A 19912-nucleotide genomic window follows, 5' to 3' on the forward strand; every position below is an offset into this window, starting at 1 on the left:
GGTATCACTGGTAGAATACTTAACATAATTAAATCCTTCTTAAATAAGAGAAAAATCCAGGTTGTCCTCGACGGTCGTACATCTAAACAATATGATATAAATGCGGGAGTGCCCCAGGGTTCTATCCTTGGACCTCTATTGTTCCTGATATTCATAAATGACCTCCCCGACAAAATTGCCTCTGAGATGGGTATATATGCTGATGACACTACACTCTATGGCAGGCACGACAGGAAGACGAATGAACACATTTCTAAAGAAATGGCAGAAACACTAGAGGAAGACCTCCAATCTGTAGTGGAATGGGGACAAAAGTGGTTGGTCGCGTTCAATGCTGCCAAAACTAAACTAGTTTCATTCAATAATTACAAGAAACCCTCTCTACCACCTATAGCAATGGCCAACGACTCTTTATCTGAGAGTACATCTTTCAAACTCCTTGGCCTAACGTTCACAGGAAACATGAGTTGGAACAATTACATTGAAGGCATTGCCAGGGCCGCTGCAAGAAAGGTGGTCTCTCTCTACCGTGCTAGAAAACTACTAACACCCGAAAGTATCCTGTACCTCTATAAGGCCACAATTCGCCCATGTATGGAGTATTGCTGTCACATCTGGGCTGGTGCATCTGCTACTAGTCTCTCGCTCCTTGACAAGGTTCAAAAGAGAGTCGCAAACCTGATAGGCCCTGAACTGGCATCTAAGCTTCAGCCTCTGTCCCATTGACGAAATGTTGCATCCCTCTGCCTGTTCTACAAGTATTTTAGTGGTGAATGCTCTGACGAACTGCAATCACTTGTGCCCCCACGACGTGAGCACCCTCGACAAACCCGACAAGCTGCTAAATCCCACCCCACACTGTAGAGATCCCTAGATGTAAAAGATCTTTTTACTCCAATAGTTTCTTCCCCAGAACCCTAGACTCTGGAATTCCATTCCAGGTCCCTGCTTCCCCAACAGTACTGACGTGCAGAAGTTCAAGTGTAACGTGAACCGACACCTTGCTGCCCAAATCCCTACATAGTAACCCAGTAGTTGTTGCCCCTGATAGTAGCCTCCTACACCAAAATGGCAATTTGCCTTGTTTGGGGTGAAAATGTAATAAAAAAAATATATATATGTAGTCATTGACATTGATTTAACGCTGAGCATTATTTCTTCAATGACCGTTTAGAATGTGGTGATTTTTTTTTAAAGTGTAGAGTAAGCTAACCATGCTATTTGCGAGCTTGTTTAAATTATCTGAGGAATCTTTCACAGCATGAAACTAATGGTGTTAACTGTATTTAAGCCTTATAACGCTATGCCCTTACGCTTCAAAGCTGATAACCGTTCATTACGGTAGGTAACATAGAATCCTCCTATCTTGCTTGAAAATCCCTTAATTTAGGATTTTCACGAGGAATATGTTTTACTTGACTGTTCCACAAGAATCGAAAGACGCCATAATATTTTTTTTTCTAAAGGAGTCACCACTTATCAAGGCCCAGAGGCCACTCGAGGATAAGAGTTAATGACTGTACGATAGTCAATGGGACAATGTCACAATCATCGATAGTGGTGGAAATTAAGTTAATTGGATTACTTAAGGGGATGACTCATCAAGAATTTGTTCACATTAGACTTGAAGACGACCATATTGTAATCAGCTGGAAAGAAGGCAAACGGAAGAGAGTTCCACAGGCGTGCAGTTCTAAGAAAGAAGCTTTGTTCATGGAATCTATGTTTAGGTTTGGGCACAGATATAGAGTGGTAGAAATTATTGATATTGCTTTCAGATGACGAGTTTTTCGTGAAAGTTTTTCAAGGGGGACCATAGATTAGAGCTAAAAACATTCACTTGCCATATTTGTGTCGTTGCATCTTATCATAACAAGGAGTCATAAAAACTTTTATCCATATCGGTTCAGCAGTTTCCGAGAAAAAGGTGAACAGACAGTCAGACAAACAGACAAAGAGAAATATAATATTGGTATTTTATCAACCTTCTCTAGTATAAAAGTAAAGATTACGGAATTTTATTAACTTTAAGTATAATAAGAAATATATTGAAGAAAGCAATGATGATGTTTCTTGAAAAATATAGATAGCTTTATATTTGCACCACAAAATAGGAAAAAATTCCCACGAAATAAAATATCTAAAAAAAATACAAAATCTGTCACAACGTGTTTTCGTTATAGCAAGCAAACACTGAACATTTTATCAACGAAGCATTACTTGTTATTAAAACTAGCTGGCCGAAACATGCTCATCACTGTATAGCAACACATTACAGCTTAAAAAGTATACCTTGCTCTACATTCGTATTGAATACTTTTGTATTTACCTCGTTATACTTCATTGGACAATTTACCTCTCGAAAATAACAACCTCTAATTAAACTTTTGTTTTTATGAACGAAGGTTGAATTTTTTTTTTTCAAAATATAGCTGAGAAGGTGACCTATGAACTGTAAAAATTGTTTGGAATTTGGTCGCAAAATGAGTGAGCTACGAAGCTTTAAACCAGTTGTAAATGAGTAAAACTAACACTTAACTATATATTCAAACATTACCGTGTTTGAATGACACACACACACACACACACACACACACACACACACACACACACACACACACACACACATATATATATTATTGGCCTGAAAAGGCTACAAAGAAGACAACCGAAGAAGCAAAACTGAAACTGGACTAAAGGAGACAGCATTTACAAATGTAGGCAAATTTATTCATGTTTTATTGGTTTGAAAATAACTGTTCTTTTTTTAACAATTGACATAAAATTATAACCATAAAATAATATCATAATCTTCTAAAAGCCTCCAAATGTTCATGTAGTGTCATCCCGTGGAACCAAAGATATGAACATTTCAGTATTCAATTTGGCTACCAGTATAGATATATCCATATTAGTAGCCTGGCAAAGCTACAGGGAAAACAACCAAACAAAAAATCCCCCCCCCCAAAAAAAATTCATCCCAAAGCAGCAAAACTAAAGTTGGCTTGCTAGCCAGCTAAATGTCTAAATGTATACTAATATATATATATATATATATATATATATATATATATATATATATATTTAAAGGAGATTAGAACAATAGTCTAAAGAGCAGAGTGTATTTTAATGTAATAGTGAAATTACTAGTTTAATTAAAATACAGGAAAGAAAAAGTGCTCGTTGTAATAAAGCTCGATAGGTAAATATCCTAGAGCTAATTTAATATTTAGTAATGTGATTTATAATTTAAAATTTAAAAATCAAATTATAATTAAATTAAAAATCCGTTTCATAAGAAGGAACAACAGCAAAATCAATTATTTGTACGATCGTTTTGGAAAACAGTGTTTTTATTGTGGTAGACATCAAGTTACGGACAATAATTATTACATATAGTTTTTTAATAAACAAGGTTTCCTCATCAGCAAATTGTGAAGGGTTTTTATTAAATTTAAAAGACACCATAATAAACCTAGCATTAAAAGTAAGACATATGTATTTTGAATGTTTGGCAGATGTATTTGAATGTTTGCTTAATATTTTCTTAGCTCATCCAAGTCTGGCAAAGCTCTGTAAAGTTCGAAGTTTAAAACCTTTTTTTTTTAAACCCCGTTGTTTGTTTTTTCTTTTTCTTTATATATATATATATATATATATATATATATATATATATATATATATATATATATATATATATATATAAATTTTTTGGGCAATTTTATAAGTTAGAATTCTCGGCAACTACTGATCAGAATTTAACAAATGAAGGTTCGTTGGAAAGCTGCTGACCTGAACTGGGAGTGGACAATGTGACATTTGCATTAAGATCGCGCATTACGGTTTTAAGAAGTGGGGAATTACTTTTTTATATTAACTTAACGTAACATGTGCACTCACTTATGGCCACCTTAGCTATAAAGTAAATGTTCATCTTATATTAAATTAATATAGAAAAGTGATCCCCCACTTTATAATTCCTTCATATATTGGAAATTACTCGTTTTGGGGATTTTTACTGTAATTTTCGTTTTCAGCACTATCGAAAACCTATTATAGTCGTAATTTTAAAAGAGTTTTAGTGATTGGAAACATACTGTACTTTTTTCAATATTTCAATCACAGTCATTTGTTTTCCTAGTTTTGTATATGAATTACAAAATATCTGATATTACCCTAAAACCTTTGACCTTGATGGAGAGAAGATAAAAACTTGCTATGGTTTGTTGGTTGGTTGTTTTTGTTTTACGGCATATCAACCCTCTTCGGGTTATTTGATGCCGAATCCAAAGATTTTGAAGAAAAAATATTTAATAGAATATATTTGTTGTTTTCAAGTCGGTTTCTATTTAACCCATAGTTGGAACCCTAGCAGGTACTACCACTTCGGGTCAGAGTGGACCTGGGAGCAATAGTAATTAAAGGGTGGCTCCACACTCCCGAAAGCCCACAAGCTGGGGCCTCACCACTGGATATAGTTTAAGGTCATATCCAGGACCCCCATTGAGGGACTTTTACCCTCTGCAGGGGGGAAGTCGGCGTATTCTAATGCCCCACTGACAGGGCCTGCTATGGTTTCAAATGATTTGAAATAACAGCAAGGAGAGACTTGATTCCCAATATTTCTCATGTGATATATATCCCTGTTTTGGAAATAGGGTACGATTATGAATATCTCCGATATCAAATAAGTCTTATACATTGTGAAATTCATTTTATGTATGAAAATCAAAGAGGGGACCCAGAGGTTCCAGGGATATATATATATATATATATATATATATATATATATATATATATATATATATATATAACCACCATTTTAGAAAAATTCAATTTGCAATTACATAATCAATTCTTAATGCTGCAATATTGTAAGTTATAAATTTATTATATTATATTTCTTGCTACAATATCTTGTCTTTTCCAGTTTTAGCAACTAGTCTTTTTATTTTCTAAGTTTAATCTTAACCGTATTACTTTTCACGTTTGCATTTTTCTATGTAATCCATGATTTTCCAGGCTTTGCTTTGTCAACAATCCATAAAAAATATTATCAACTTCTTAAATCTAATAAATAAAAAAATCAAATAAAAGACCTAATTAAGTAAATAAATAGCCAGCAGTCAGTTTTGCTGGCGAGCCACAGTGAAAGGTCGGTTAGCGATTGAGCACAGCGACGGTGAATTATCAGCGACAGTACAGCTGAGCGATAGATCAGGACTTAGTGAATTATTAGCGACAGTAGTAGCTGAATCGATGTAATCGTGGCGACAAGGCGAACAACGCAGGCGTTCAACAAAAGAAAACATTGCAAGGAGGGCAAACAGATTTGGTTACTATGGTAACTAACAGCCAATAAGAAAAACCGTCTCCCCTTTTCTTACATATTCTGAAAACTTTTGAACACCAGTAATTTTATTATAACTTTTGTTTTACTGAACGAAAAGTGAAAAATTGTTTAAATATAGCTGAGAATGTGACCGATGAACTGCAAAAATCTTTTATGGAATCTAGCACTAGTGTAAATATACTTTAATCTATGTCTGACTTGTCCACCAAGTATCAACCACAAATGTCCAACAGTCTACATATTAAGTTGTAAAATTGATCATAACTCTGACGCATTCTATTTTGACACTGCTCTAATTTGGGCTGTGATGAATTTCCTCAGTTCAAGAATTATTTAGATATACATGATCTTTGAGATAATCTTATAAATAAAAAACCCGCGGAGTTTAAATCTAAAAAGCGTGAAGACCATGTGGGATCAGAATCCTTCTAATAAAACCATCGCCAAATTGTCTCCGCGTATCATTAAATGGCTGAAACAAAGAGTGTTGAATGTCCTTGACTAAAACTTGCTGGAAAAGTCAGGCATCAATTAAAAGAAATTCTTTTCAGTAATCTACTTATCAAGGCTAAAATCCACTCAAGATAAAATTTAATGAGATGGATGGTCAGCTGATGATATGAGAGGCTCAATTATGGTCAATGGAATGAGCACTTATGAGGATGGTTTATAACAAGTGCTTGCTGACATTAGATTTGACGACATTTACTTTGTAAACTGCATGGAAGCAGTTCTGTAATTATTCGTTCTACACGTAGAAGGTCCTTGGAAATGGTTAATGAAAATTCCGTTTGATGTCCGCCACGCAAGAAAAGAAAAGAAAGTTCTGTGTAATTGTGAGTGTGTTGTAGCCTAGCAGATCGGTAATATTCAAGATAAACACAATGGCCTAGTTAATAAAAAGTATATTAACAAAAGTATGTTACAGAAGTACGCGTCATGGTTCTGGGACCATAACTGCTACAAAACGCTCTACATACTTCTTAAGAACGCAGGAAGACGTGACACAAGGTTGGAAGGTGAAGAGAGTCAAGCTTTCACCCATAAAGTAGGAGGACTCTAACCTTTTAAACATTGCTTGAACGGTCCGTTGGCATTTCCTGGTTGGGGCACTTAAGGATAAGAAATGCACTTATTACACCTTAAAATTGTTGTAATTTTACAGGCCGGTAATAATTAAGATAAACATAGTGGTATAGTTAACAAAAAGTGTATTAACAAAAGTATGTTACAGAAGTACATGTCATGATTCTAGAGTGATAACTTCCACGAATCGCTACTCAATAACGTGCTGGATGTAACATATATAATCTCTAGGTAGGTTCAGTCAATGCCTCATTTGTCTCAAAAGACAAAGGATACCCTCTATAGGGGAAGCTGCCACTGTAATTGTGAGGCAAGGGTTGTGCAATCACCAACCAAACCTCTCCTGAATTAGCACTGTTTGAACCAGTGGCAAGGAGAAGTCCAGGACGGCTAGCAACAATGCCGAGATAAGTGGAGCACTTGAAAATTCCAAATGGTCATCCATTTAGTACTGACCAGGTTCAACGTTGTTTAACTTCGATGATCCAGCGATAACTGGTGTGTCAACGTGATTATGCCGTAAAATAGGTAGGCCCATTATTCCAGAAATAAGTATATCGGTTTATGACACAATGAAAACGAGCCCTTTTTCGAGGGAGCCTTTGATCTCTTTACACGTATAAGCTTTTTACCAGAATTTTTTTTTCGTGAAAAGACAAGTACAATCAAGTCGGTGCTGTTTCTATCTTGAAATATTAGTGCCAAATCAGCTTGGCTCAGATTGACAGATGTTTATAAAACTCAGCCGAGTCAAAGCGATCAGAGTAGAGAAATGTCAAACTTGCTTGGCTGACATCAAGGTTTGAAAAACAAAATAATATAGAGTGTTCCAGAAGTTGTGAACAGATTGAATATCTTGGAAACTATAAAGGATAAAAAAACGTGCCTGACATATATTAATGAACTTAGTTAAGTTTAATTTTACTAGTTTTATGTTACATATTTTCATAGTTTCATAGTTCAACAGATATAAGAACTTGAAATGTTCCCAAGACTTCTGGAACACGCTGTCTTTGTTTTTCGTGTGAATCTATCTATCTATCTATCTCTCTCTTTCTCCCACTCTCTTTCTCTTTTAATAAAAGAATAATTGCAATCGTATTGTATTCAGTCTGGATCCGATCGTGAGCCGCAATGGACGTAAGCAGCCGTAGCCAAGACGTAGTACGCAACGAGTTGTGTGCCCTTAATCTCAGAGTTGGAACTTGGAGACCGTCGCGGATGGTCGTAAAAATTTGGAATCTTTATTATCGGGTTCTGAAAATGCCCCTGCAGTTGTTTAAATAAATGCATTTCTATTTTTATATTAAAAAATGTGTTCTTCTCTTAGCGTATACAACTGGAGGAGACGGTGGTCTAGTTGTTAACGACATGGACCGACAACCTGGGTGTCCCAAGTTCGAATCCTGTTCGTTCCACAAAAATCACTTTTACTTAGTGTTATCATCACCATCAAGTGGTGTCATGCCTGGTACAGCATTGGCGGCTATGGTTCTCCATCTATCTCACTCTCTGTCGAGGCATTTATGAATTCATTGTTGCTCATCATTTTTTTATGTTGCTGAAGTGTTCAAACTGTCAATGTATATTTCTTGCTGTCGTCCTCTGCTTCTTATCTCCATGATATTTCCTGTCAAATTAATATATTCTATTCCATTTTTTCTTTTTCGTACAGTTCTTATTAGAGACCTTGCTCCGTTTGCCATTTCCAATACCTCCTGGTTTATTTTCTTTTCTGTCCAGGATATTTTCAAACTTCTCCCCAGGAACCAAGTTTCAGTTGCCTCTAGCCTTTTCCTCGTGGTGTTGGTGATTGTCCAGCGTTTACAACCGTATAATAGAGCTGACCATATACGGGATGTGTTATATAACCCTGTTTAAAGAGTTACAGGGAAATCAGGACAGTGAATAGAGTAGCAAAATGTATTAGGAAGAACATACAAAAGTGTGAGTTGTTCATCTAGCAAACGAACAACCACAGTTGTTTCACCGGATATAGACCCTCGCCTTAAGCCTTGTCTTCCAGTATTGATTGTGTATAGATTAGTTCATTTGTAGGTAAGGCAGCTAATCTCGCCACAACTTTGAAAGTTGGTAACTTTTACGTGGACCCTCTCGTAATTCCTGATGTCTTTGTAGAAATAATTTTGACTAGAAAAATGTCATGAAAACCAAATTTCAAAAATAGAATTTTCGAATTCATACGATATGATGATTGTATACAACGTACAATTCCATCCCAGCGGTCCCTGCCACCAATGACGATAAAAACCCCTGCCAGTAATGATGCCGACAGGAGACACAGGAAAGAGACGCACCATAAGACGTATTTGGATCTAAAGGGAATGTGCTTATTATGTCATGGTGTTTAATATCCGGAGAACTAGTTGCCATACTCCGGACGTAACAACCGTTCTAGAGACGTCCCAACGACATGGATAAACCTTATAACTCTCTACAGCAAACGATCGTGATATACTTTTACCCCATAACATATAGGCAGACTAATTTGTACTATATATGCTTTGATTGCAGAAAAGATTATGATTTTTATTGAGAATTTCTGTTTCTTTTTTTGTTGGGAGCTACGGTAGGGGGGGGGTTAATCCCGTATCAATTAACTTCTGACATAAAACAACTTCAGCACTTTTACTTAGATTCGTATGCTTAAATGTTGAAGCCTAAGAATCAAATATGATTACTTACGTATTGGGTTTGCTCTCTGTCCGAATCTTTTGATCCGACATATTCGTATACAAAGCAGATGTTTGGGTGGTCAAGAACTGAGCTATTGTTGCTAACATCGATAAATAAACCTGAAAAGAGAAACAAAACGTAAAAACAAAGATAACGCACATCAAGATATGTCAAAATGCTTTTAGATTGTACGTTTTTTTTTTCTTCTTTACTAAAAACAGAACAATCTTAGAATGGCGCTTAATTGACCGCATGTTTCCGTTAAAACTCAACATTACTAAATTCGGTCAGCCCCCATACAAAAAGAAATCGCTGTGTAACCGTAGTGTAAGTTTACTGGATTTATAACCACTTCTGTCTCTGGTGATAGTTGGTGCAATATCTTAATGATAGGAAATTGATGAATAATCATTTAGAGCTTATATACTCTCAAGTAGTAGTAGTAGTAGTAGTAGTAGTAGTAGTCTCCGCCGCCGCTGTCACCGTAGTAGTAATAATAATAGTAGTAGTAGTAGACATACTGTCATATCACCGAACTTAAGCAACGCTGAGCCTGGCCAGTACAAGATAGGTGACCATTTAGGACCACCAGGGAGCTGTATCTAGGTGGAAAGTTTGGTCAGTCCTTCTGCGTTCCAATGTTTGTAGTGGTGTCGTGCGCACACATGATATATGATGGAGTTCACCGCACTCCATCATATATCACGTAGTCGCAAAATGATGATGATGTATATGTATAGGAGTAGAAAGAGCGGATTAAGGAAAGGGAAAAGGAAAGAGAGAAGATGGAGGACGGAGAGAGAGAGAGAGAGAGAGAGAGAGAGAGAGAGAGAGAGAGAGAGAGAGAGAGAGATGTTTTGATAGAAATAAGTTACACTTTTGCTCCGAGCAACGTCGGGTTATCCTGCTAGTGAAAGACATTTCTGAAAAATATACAGATATAACATAACATTTTTACTGTTGTTTAAAAATATACAGAGTGAAACGATAAAATTGTCGCCTTAAACAAAACTACAGCTTTATTTTGAAACTTTTATTGAGAAAATCAATCAAGTTAACTGGATTATGTAGTAGAGTTGATATCTATTCAATCTAGCATCCTTCAGCCTCAATCACCGCCTCGATACGGGCCCGAAACTGGGAGCATGTCTTTTCCATAAGCGCCGGTGTGAACTCTGCGAATACTCGGCGGGTGACGGCGATCAAACTGACTTTGATGTTGTCGGAGGTCATGTTGGTGATGTTCTCACCAAACGAAGTAATCCAGCGGGTACATGTCGGGGAAGGAGGGGGACCGGCGAGAGAAGGGTGCAAAGTCGCAGCACTTCTTCTGAAGCAAAGCGTGGGTCTCTTTGGACTTGTGGGCCCGCGTCGAGTCCTGCTGCCATACCCAAGGTCTGCGATCATACTCTTCAGCACATTCAGGTACTCTTTGGTGCTGACTTTCAAGGCGACTTCGAAGATGTGAGGTGGCATGATGTGGCTCTCACTTGAAACTACACCAAAGACCATAACCGTGATCGGAAACTTCGTTGAACTGTGTCCTCAAGCGCTGAACCGTCCGGATTTGGATTTTGAGGGTGCTGGCAATGGTGCTGTTGCCATAACTTTAATCGGTAGAGAGCTTGAGTTGTACAGAGGCGCATCTCTGATCTCGCTCGTTGAACATTTTGTCACTTTCAGACATGATAGAAGGCTCATATCGCTCTTAGGACTTGTACACATCAAGCCAACTAGTAGATGGTCTGCAAAAAAAAAAAAAAAAAAAAAAGAAAAAGACAAAAAGCAAACAAAAAACAAAAAACAAAAACAAACAACAACAAAAAAAAAAAGAAAACAAAGAAAACCGGTTTTCATCAAACAGAAATGGAATCATGTCGTCTTTTCACTCTGCATTTGTTAAAGGAATCATGAAAAAAAAATACTTACTGATGACCAATTCGCAGAATTTGGCTCGAATCGAATGCGGCAGTAACTCGGATTGGAGACACAGGAAGCAATCTTCCCAAGAAAGATATCCGTACTCTCGTGTGATCACATGAATGGCAAAATCATTTCGACCCTTTTAAATAGAAACAAAAGTTACATCACACTAATTAAGTATAAAATGCGACAATGCAGAATAGCAATTAAAAATGCACTTATGTTTCTATATTCCCCCTCCCTTTCTGTACTTCTACTAACTAAACAGTATTACTATTCACGATGCTACTTCCTTTTATTTATTAAAGGACTATTCAAATCTTTTTATTGATATTTTTCTTTATTCCATTTGAATGATGAACACACACAAGCACACACGGATAGATAGATAGAAATAGATAGATAGATAGATAGATAGATAGACAAAATGAGAAAGCAGGAGAGAGGCACACGCAGACCGTATGAAAGCGGCACAGAAACTATGTTACAATAGACGTAACATGAATAAAGTATCTTTTTAATGCCACCTCCTTCCACGCGGACTGGTGGCACAACAAAGTTGATTTAATGTGATTAAGATTTGGATTTAAAACAATTATCAGATTCAAATAACAATAAATTATTTTAGAAAACAGAAAACATTATTAAAGAATAAATATGGAAGGTATTCTACTTCCGTTATAATACTCTTCTACATCTAGTATAATATTTTGTTATCAGTAAAACAGTTGACGTGATAATAACCCAAATACGAACAACAAACCTGGATTTAAAAATATAAAACTTATAGAATAACCAAATTAAAACAAATATAAATTGATTGAAAAAGGAAAAAAGAAAACGGTATTAAATAAAAAAGATTGAATATATTCTTCATCCGGTATAATACTATTCTACTTCCGGTATTTAACTACCATACATTTATTAATAACAGAGATACGAATAGTTCATTCGGATTTAAAGTATGAAATTCAAGCCTAGACTGATTAAATGATAGCAGGTTATAACCAGAATGCACTAATTGAAAAAATAGAGAACACTATGAAATGATACGGATCGAAGGTATTCTCCTTCCCGTATAATATTCTACTTCCGGTATTATGATGCTACTTACTGTACAATAGATTAATTAATGACAGGAATGTGTATAATGTGAATTCAAAGCATAAAATGCTGGCCTAAACTAAGACTCAGCAGATTAAGACAAAAATGAACCAAATGACACGATAAAAAGCATTATAAAATCATACAGATGGAAAGTATTCTACTTCTTGTATAATGTTGTTTACCTTAAATTTTATAAATGTAGGGCTTGTTTGGATTAATAACGAAAATAAAAAAATTGAATTTAAAATAAAATCATCTACTGTATCGTTATGTCAAAATTAGTAAACTTTCCAAAAATTACAAAAAATGATGAAGTAGAAATTTAATTATAAATGAAAATGTCATTACAAGTTTTATTTAAAAAAAAGATAAACAGATGACAAACTATGAGTTACTTCCCTTGTCTAAGTTACATTTCAAAATAATAATGGCGGATCGCTGGATCCTGAAAGATTTTCTTTTTGTTTTACAAAGGAGTCACTACTTATCAAGGTCCTGAGGCTACTTGAGAATAATGGTTAATGAGTGCACAGTAGTCAATGTAAATATTTTATATAATAATGTAGTAATATGTTACTAATTTAAATAGATAACATCGATTTTAGTTGAAATTCAATTTTTCAATTTTCGATTTTTGTTATTATTCCGAAGAAGCACCAATAATGCCAAACAAATATAAAAATAACCATACTTGCGATTAACACTGGCTAAGTACAGCTAGTTAAAGGTAAAATGTATTTATAGCCATTTTGAAAGCAATCCAGAGTGATAAAAGGCAGGATGGCAACACTTACGTAGCTCAGGGCTTTAAACAGATCCAACTGATGCATCAAGAACATGTATTTTTCCTCGGAATAAATTGCACTTTCCGGCTAAAAATGAAGAGAAAAATACAATAAAGAAGTACAAAAACAATCAGTAGTAAATGTCAATGTTAAGAAAAATGACGACAACATAAAAAATAGGTGCAACTACACTATAATAACGAAATTCGAAATTTTAAATATTTTATTTCAAGGCAAACCAAACTACTTAATCGTCAGTAATGAATATATTTAAAAATTACGAAAAACGATACAGTAGAAGAAATTATTAAAGAAAACAATTTTTGACAAAAAATAGCAAAAATAAAACGTTTGATAAAAAAACACAGGAAAGTTACGAGGTTGTTAATTTGTGTGTAACTACTGCCAATTTTTTAAAAATAAATTATGCATTTTGTCTTGTTTTTAGCATAATTGAGTTACTTCTCTTGTTAATATGTAACTTGATCCTAAAGAAATATGGCAGATATTTTTTACGATAAAGATCAACACCTCGTGCTTTAAAAAAAAATAATTCGGTAATATTTAAGTACTTCTAATATGCCAATTAAATAGATATTATTGCTTTTAGTTGAAATTGACACAAAAATCAGTAGATACCATTGTTTTTATTTTAAACTGACTTTTATCTTTTTTCGAAGTTCGCTGTTATAGTGTAGGTTTACAAAAATAACTAATTGGCCAACATTTCGTTGGGTTTAGCCTTCTGGCCAAGACCATAGTGTAGTATCTGTTCTGATGCTACACTTCAATTTTTATGTCCTCAGTCAGTGGAGGAGAAATCCTTCATGACTGACAAAATTTAAATTTTTGTTCTTATCTAGAGTGCCATTTTTTTTTTTGGGGGGGGGGGCTTGATTTTACCCACATTAAAAACCGACCTTATGTCTGTCTCTGCCCTCGTGGAGAGGCAAGTAAATAGAAACATTTCCTGAAGTTTTTATTTGTTATCTGCATGTTATACGAGGGTCATTCCAAAAGCAAGCATCCTGTTTTTTTTTAACTTAAAATGTTAAAGAGCTGCAAAGACAGGAGTGGTTCCATTGAAGCGAGCGACCTTTTGTGATCCATAATTTATTGTTCTACATAGTCACCACCATTCTTAATGCACTTTTGCCAGCGATGAACGATGGTTGTGCATGGGCGTCGGAAGCGGGCTTTGTCATACGAAGGTCGTTCCAGAAGTAAAGACTTTTATTTTTTAAACTAAAAGAGTTGAAGAGCTACGAAAACAGGAATAGTATCATTAAAACAAGCGATCTTTTATGCCCCGGAATTTATTTTCTACATAGTTACCACCATTCTCAATGCACTTTTCCCCAAGAATTCAATGATGCATTCCTTCTTTCTTAGAGTCTCACACAGTCAATATCTGCAACAGTTAGATGACACTTTCAGGTCATGAATACATAGGTTCAGTCATCATAACAGTGCAATTTGCAATCGCATCTGACCCATTCGGGCGAATAAAAAATAGGAGGCATTGTTATGTTATCTTAACTGTTTTTGAGGGGGTACGTATTATTTACGTGGCGGCCTGTACATATATTATTAAATGTTCCTTGTAGTTAACAACACACATATTTTAAATGTTCATTTAGAGAGGAGACAGAGTGACAGTAGGTACATGTTTAAGACATTTATATATATAATATAAACACATTACCTTTTCTCGGTGGAATGATGAACACAGGAAGACGGCAGTTATAAAAACACACGATGATACGTTTATTCTTCGACCGGTCGGAAATGATTGCTTCACTTCAGGGATTCAAAGCTGTTTACATGGTTACCTCTACACCTCTCGCTTCCAAGAGGGTGCCTGACTCTAATCCAGAATCGATCCGATCCTCTCTGCTTCTCTGCGCTCTGACTGATCTGATCCGATTCGATCCTAATTAATTCCGAACTCTTTCCTATATTGAGAAATCATTCCCGCCATGACGTCACAGCAACGTAACCACACGTGCCTCTCTGACACATGGCATGGCATGCCTTCTCCAACCTAATTTTACGTAACTCACTTACAAATAGCATTTTCTATTCTCTTTTTTTTTACAAAGGAATTCAACCTATTTGTTAATTCTGCAACCGATATTTTTATTGTGCATTCTTTCTAAGAATTGTGAATAGTTTTTCCCCAAATTTGTATTTATTAAATATTTTAAAAGAATAAGCAATTTAAGTAGACACTCCATTTTAACCCTATTGTTCATTAAAACTTATCTACAGGATTCGATCCCGGTTTTATATGATATAATTTTCATTTAACTATTCTCTTTTTATTTTTACTTACATGAAAAGGGGACAGCCCTTATCATGTAACAGAATTACCTTTGGAACGCCCCTATTATTATACCAGCAAATATATTGCCGACGCGATTAAATACTTTTGCTAACTTGGAAATGATATCATGGCATACAAATATATACAACACTGATCCTTAGGTAATGACTAACAAGATGATATTATGACAAACGAACACTACCCCCCCACAATCAAAAAGGTGGTAAAAAGGAGAAGATAATCCTTGGGAAGATTGTTTCATGCCAACAGAACAGATACTACATTAATCTCCTTTACAAAGTTGAATGCAACATATTTGATAATGTACTTAAAAGATGACATAATTCATGGGAGAACAGCCATAGGACAACAGAACTGATACTACACTGTCCTCCCATGAATAGATAATACAATAATAGATAAAATCAGTTTCATTCATTAAAAAATATCAAGTCATAAAAACATTATTTTCCCTCTGACAAAAAAGGAATTGAACCTAATAATTCACCCCAGTTCGCCGTTCATCCGTTCGTTTAATCGAAATTGTCTCAATAACCACGCATTGGACCTTTTTTTAAAAAATTTTACATAGCATTAGCGAAAGTAAATTTTCGCCGGAACGGATTTTCCGGGATAATTCTGGTTGCCACGTTAGGGGGGGGGCATTTACAATTGTACAATTGCCATCAAATCGTTCATCCGTTCATTTGTTCACTATTTTCTCAATAACCATGCCTTAAATCTTTTTGAAATATTGCACAAATATTAGTCATGGTGAAAGTAAATTTTTGCAGAGCGAATTTTCTGGGATAATTCTGGTTGCCCCCCCCCCAGGGGCCATTATAGGGTAAAATTGCCCCCAAAGCTTTCGTCCATTCGTTTGTTCATACTTTTCTCAATATCCATTCTTTTAATTTAAAAAAAAAAATCTTGCACAAACATTAGTGATGGTGAAAGTAATTTTTTCACTCGTGCATGCTCGGCTTTATTTCAATGGGTTCTTCGCCTTTTGACAAAAATCAAAGTGTAGTATCTGTTATCAGCAACATTTTACTATCAACCAAAATATTGTACGTAAATATGGAAATTTGACAATGCAAGGTACCAATGTATATTACAGAATCTTTGGCAGTGGTTGGTCTCAACTTAGCTTCACTTTAGCCATGGGCAGTCTTATGTAGGATCTTCATGGGTAGGCCTCCCACAATGTCTACATATATCAGCACTTGTGTATCCAAGAACTTTACACAAATAACAAAGTAAATCCTACATTTTATGAACACGTTAGCTTACATAAAATCATTTAACTTATCTCACTTCATATTTATATACATTCCAAATCCACTATGCCATTCTTCAAAAGCAAAATTTTCAATCATAACATCAAATTATCATCATATTTATATTTATCTAACCACTTTTCATTAATTATAATTGTAAGGCAGTTTAAAGAGCGCTTTTTTTCTGAAATACATATTTCCATTTGTTTTCAAGGTGGGCTCTCTCTACCGTGCTAGAAAACTACTAACACCCGAAAGTATCCTGTACCTCTATAAGACCACCATTCGCCTATGTATGGAGTATTGCTGCCACATCTGGGCTGGTGCATCTGCTACTAGTCTCTCGCTCCTTGACAAGGTTCAAAAGAGAGTCGCAAACCTGATAGGCCCTGAACTGGCATCTAAGCTTCAGCCTCTGTCCCATCGACGAAATGTTGCATCCCTCTGCCTTTTCTACAAGTATTTTAGTGGTGAATGCTCTGACGAACTGCAATCACTTGTGCCCCCACGATGTGAGCACCCTCGACAAACCCGACAGGCTGCTAAATCCCACCCTCACACTGTAGAGATCCCTAGATGTAAAAGATCTTTTTACTCCAATAGTTTCTTCCCCAGAACCGCAAGACTCTGGAATTCCATTCCAGGTCCCTGCTTCCCCAACAGTACTGACGTGCAGAAGTTCAAGTGTAACGTGAACCGACACCTTGCTGCCCAAATCCCTACATAGTACCCCAGTAGTTGTTGCCCCTGATAGTAGCCCCCTACACCAAAGTGGCAATTTGCCTTGTTTGGGGTGAAAATGTAAAAAAAAAAAAAAAAAAAGTGTTGAACAAAACAATTCTGTTTATAACTGTAATTTATGTTTGAAAATTGCATGCTCCGATTAATACATACCTAAGAAACCACAAGTTCAAAAATAATTTTTTATAATGTTTTTTTTTTACTTAACATTCTTTTACATCTCCTCGGGCAACGCCGAGAAACAGATCCTGGTAGTTGTATATAAATATGAAATATGGCAATACAAACGACAAATATATATCACAGAATATCCATTAATTCTAAACTGTTTATAAAATAAATATGCGGATTAAGAATATAAAAGGCTGTTTTCGGTATTTGCAGATTGCTCTATATAAGGTTTTTCAAATTATCATGTTGTATCATATCATAGAATTAAATAAGTATAAGGCGTTTTGATATTAATATACTTGGGATAAAGAGAAAAAAATTGCATTTGGCCAGAGAGAACACTAATGTAAAAAAAAAAAAGAAGGATTTCCAGGAATTTTATTTATTGTCAAAATCTGTCATCAAGTTGCCCCCTTTTCAAACAAAGAAAAGCAGAAAAAAAAAGATCAGAAAAACATCTTACATCAACAAAAGAATGCAAAGCAATCCAATCGTTTCCTCCGTCGGTTGAGATGTAAACAATGTTTGGTCTTTTGTTGATATTTTGTCCTCTGTCCAAAAGGTAAATGCTATCCTGAAACAATATTTACAGCAGGTATTAGAAAAACAAAACAAAACAAAACAAAACAAATACTTTTAAAAGGAATAAATAAGTTGAAGATATTCTTTATTCCAGAAACAAGTGTTTCAGAAACAAAGGAAAAAAACTGTATTTTCAAAATCTAAATCAGACATGTCAAACGCAAGCGCCATAGGAGTCGATTTATATCGTCATAAACTCCGGCAACTTTAATTGAAGTCATTTAATCAAAGTTGCAGACTATTTTTCTTTTAACGTTTCTGATTTTTGAAACGAGGATTGGTTATTTATATTATTTGAACTATTAGCTTATCGGATGAACTTCTGTAAAAAACATTTCTAAGAACACTGCCGGACATATAAATTAGATTTGTGTGAAATTTCCAAAAGATAGGCTCAGCCATTTCGGAACTATAAGGAAAGAACTCACACACACAAAGTGACTTTTATTAGATAGCAGAAGTATAGTAGAGATGACAAGTGATGACTAGTCAACTTAGTTGTCTGAAAATCGTTGCATTTCATAGTGTAACTGCCTGTAACTACTTTAATAATGAAGATAGTGATAACTCCAAAAAAAAAAAAAGCGTTGTGTTTGTGAGTTATAAACTTCCGGTAAATGAATTCAATATAAAAATTTTTTTTCCTAAAGCGAAGAAAGATAAATTTTTTCTTTACCTTTTACTATACTCATAGTATTTAATAGTTTCCTACCTACTTTTTCAAAATTGTTGTCTGTGCGAAACACAAATAAGTTTTCAATGGGACGCATGCTGCCCGCGGTTCTCATGTTTGACATGCCTGGTTTAAATATCCGAATTTAAAAAATTTAACCGCAAACACATACACACAAAAAAAAACAGATGAATTTAATTTAAATATTAGTTTTACTGTGAATGTTTTATCAATTTAGTTTAGTAATATCATAACTTAATTGACTTTTTTCAACCGAATATTTTTGATAAACAATAATAAAATAAAATAATAAAAAAAAACACTTGACATGATAAAAAAAGTGGTGCACTTTTGAAATCAGTTAATTTTAAGGTAAACCACACGATTTTAGTTCAAATATCATCTTTTTTATACAAATCGATGGATTTTTACGTGAATCAAACGATTTTAGTATAAACCAGCTGATTTGTACGTAAATCGACCTATTTAGCGTAAATCAGCTCATTTTAGTGTGAATATCGACTTTAGTGCAAATAATCCGCTAGTAATATAACTCCGTCGATTTTAGTGGAAACCAGCTTATATTAATGATTTTAATTAAGCGATTTCAGCGTAAATCAGCCAGCTTACCATAAATCCTTGGATTTTCGTATAAATCAGTCAATTTAGTGTAAATCCAGCGATTTTAATGTACATCAGCCAGTTTAGCACAAATCCGTGGATTATTTTAAATCCGTCGATTTTTAATGTAAATCAGCCGGCTTGGCATAAATCCGTCGATTTTTAATGTAAATCAGCCGGTTTGGCATAAATCCGTCGATTTTAGAATAAATAAGGGTAAATCAGCCGATTTTAGTGTAAATTAGCCAGTGTAACACATTCGTAGATTTTTGCAAAAATCATCTGATTTTAGTGTAAATCATCCGATTTAGCGTAAAATAGTCAATTTAGCGTAAATCAGCCAATTTAGCACAAATCAGCCGATTTACTGTAAATCAACTGATTTAATGTAAGCCAGCCGATTTAGCATAAACCAGCCAATTTAGTGTAAATCAGCCGATTTAGCGTAAACCATCCGATTTTAGTGCAAGTCAATTGATAAATCCAACGCAACAGAACCAGTGTGAATAATTTTGATAATGTTATCAATTGACGGAAGGTTTATAAGTGCAAAGAAAAAAATCCAAT

At 35.0% G+C, this 19912-nt stretch overlaps 1 protein-coding gene across 3 annotated transcripts in view; it reads right to left on the minus strand.

Annotated features, from left to right (window-relative positions):
- Positions 1-19912, minus strand: part of LOC145278009 (inositol 1,4,5-trisphosphate-gated calcium channel ITPR3-like) — a 704464-nt gene that overhangs the window by 266089 nt on the left and 418463 nt on the right. For all 3 annotated transcript variants that reach the window (XM_080130185.1, XM_080130184.1, XM_080130186.1), the window contains 4 exons: positions 17933-18043; positions 12961-13038; positions 11066-11198; positions 9146-9255 (listed from right to left, as the gene is read on the minus strand). In XM_080130185.1, the coding sequence (XP_079986311.1) occupies positions 9146-9255; positions 11066-11198; positions 12961-13038; positions 17933-18043 (432 nt within the window). The remainder of the gene's footprint in view (positions 1-9145; positions 9256-11065; positions 11199-12960; positions 13039-17932; positions 18044-19912) is intronic.

The sequence above is a fragment of the Euprymna scolopes genome, chromosome 6 (assembly GCF_053919585.1).
Source record: "Euprymna scolopes isolate OS-2025 chromosome 6, ASM5391958v1, whole genome shotgun sequence".
In the NCBI taxonomy this organism is placed as follows: Eukaryota; Metazoa; Mollusca; class Cephalopoda; order Sepiida; family Sepiolidae; genus Euprymna; species Euprymna scolopes.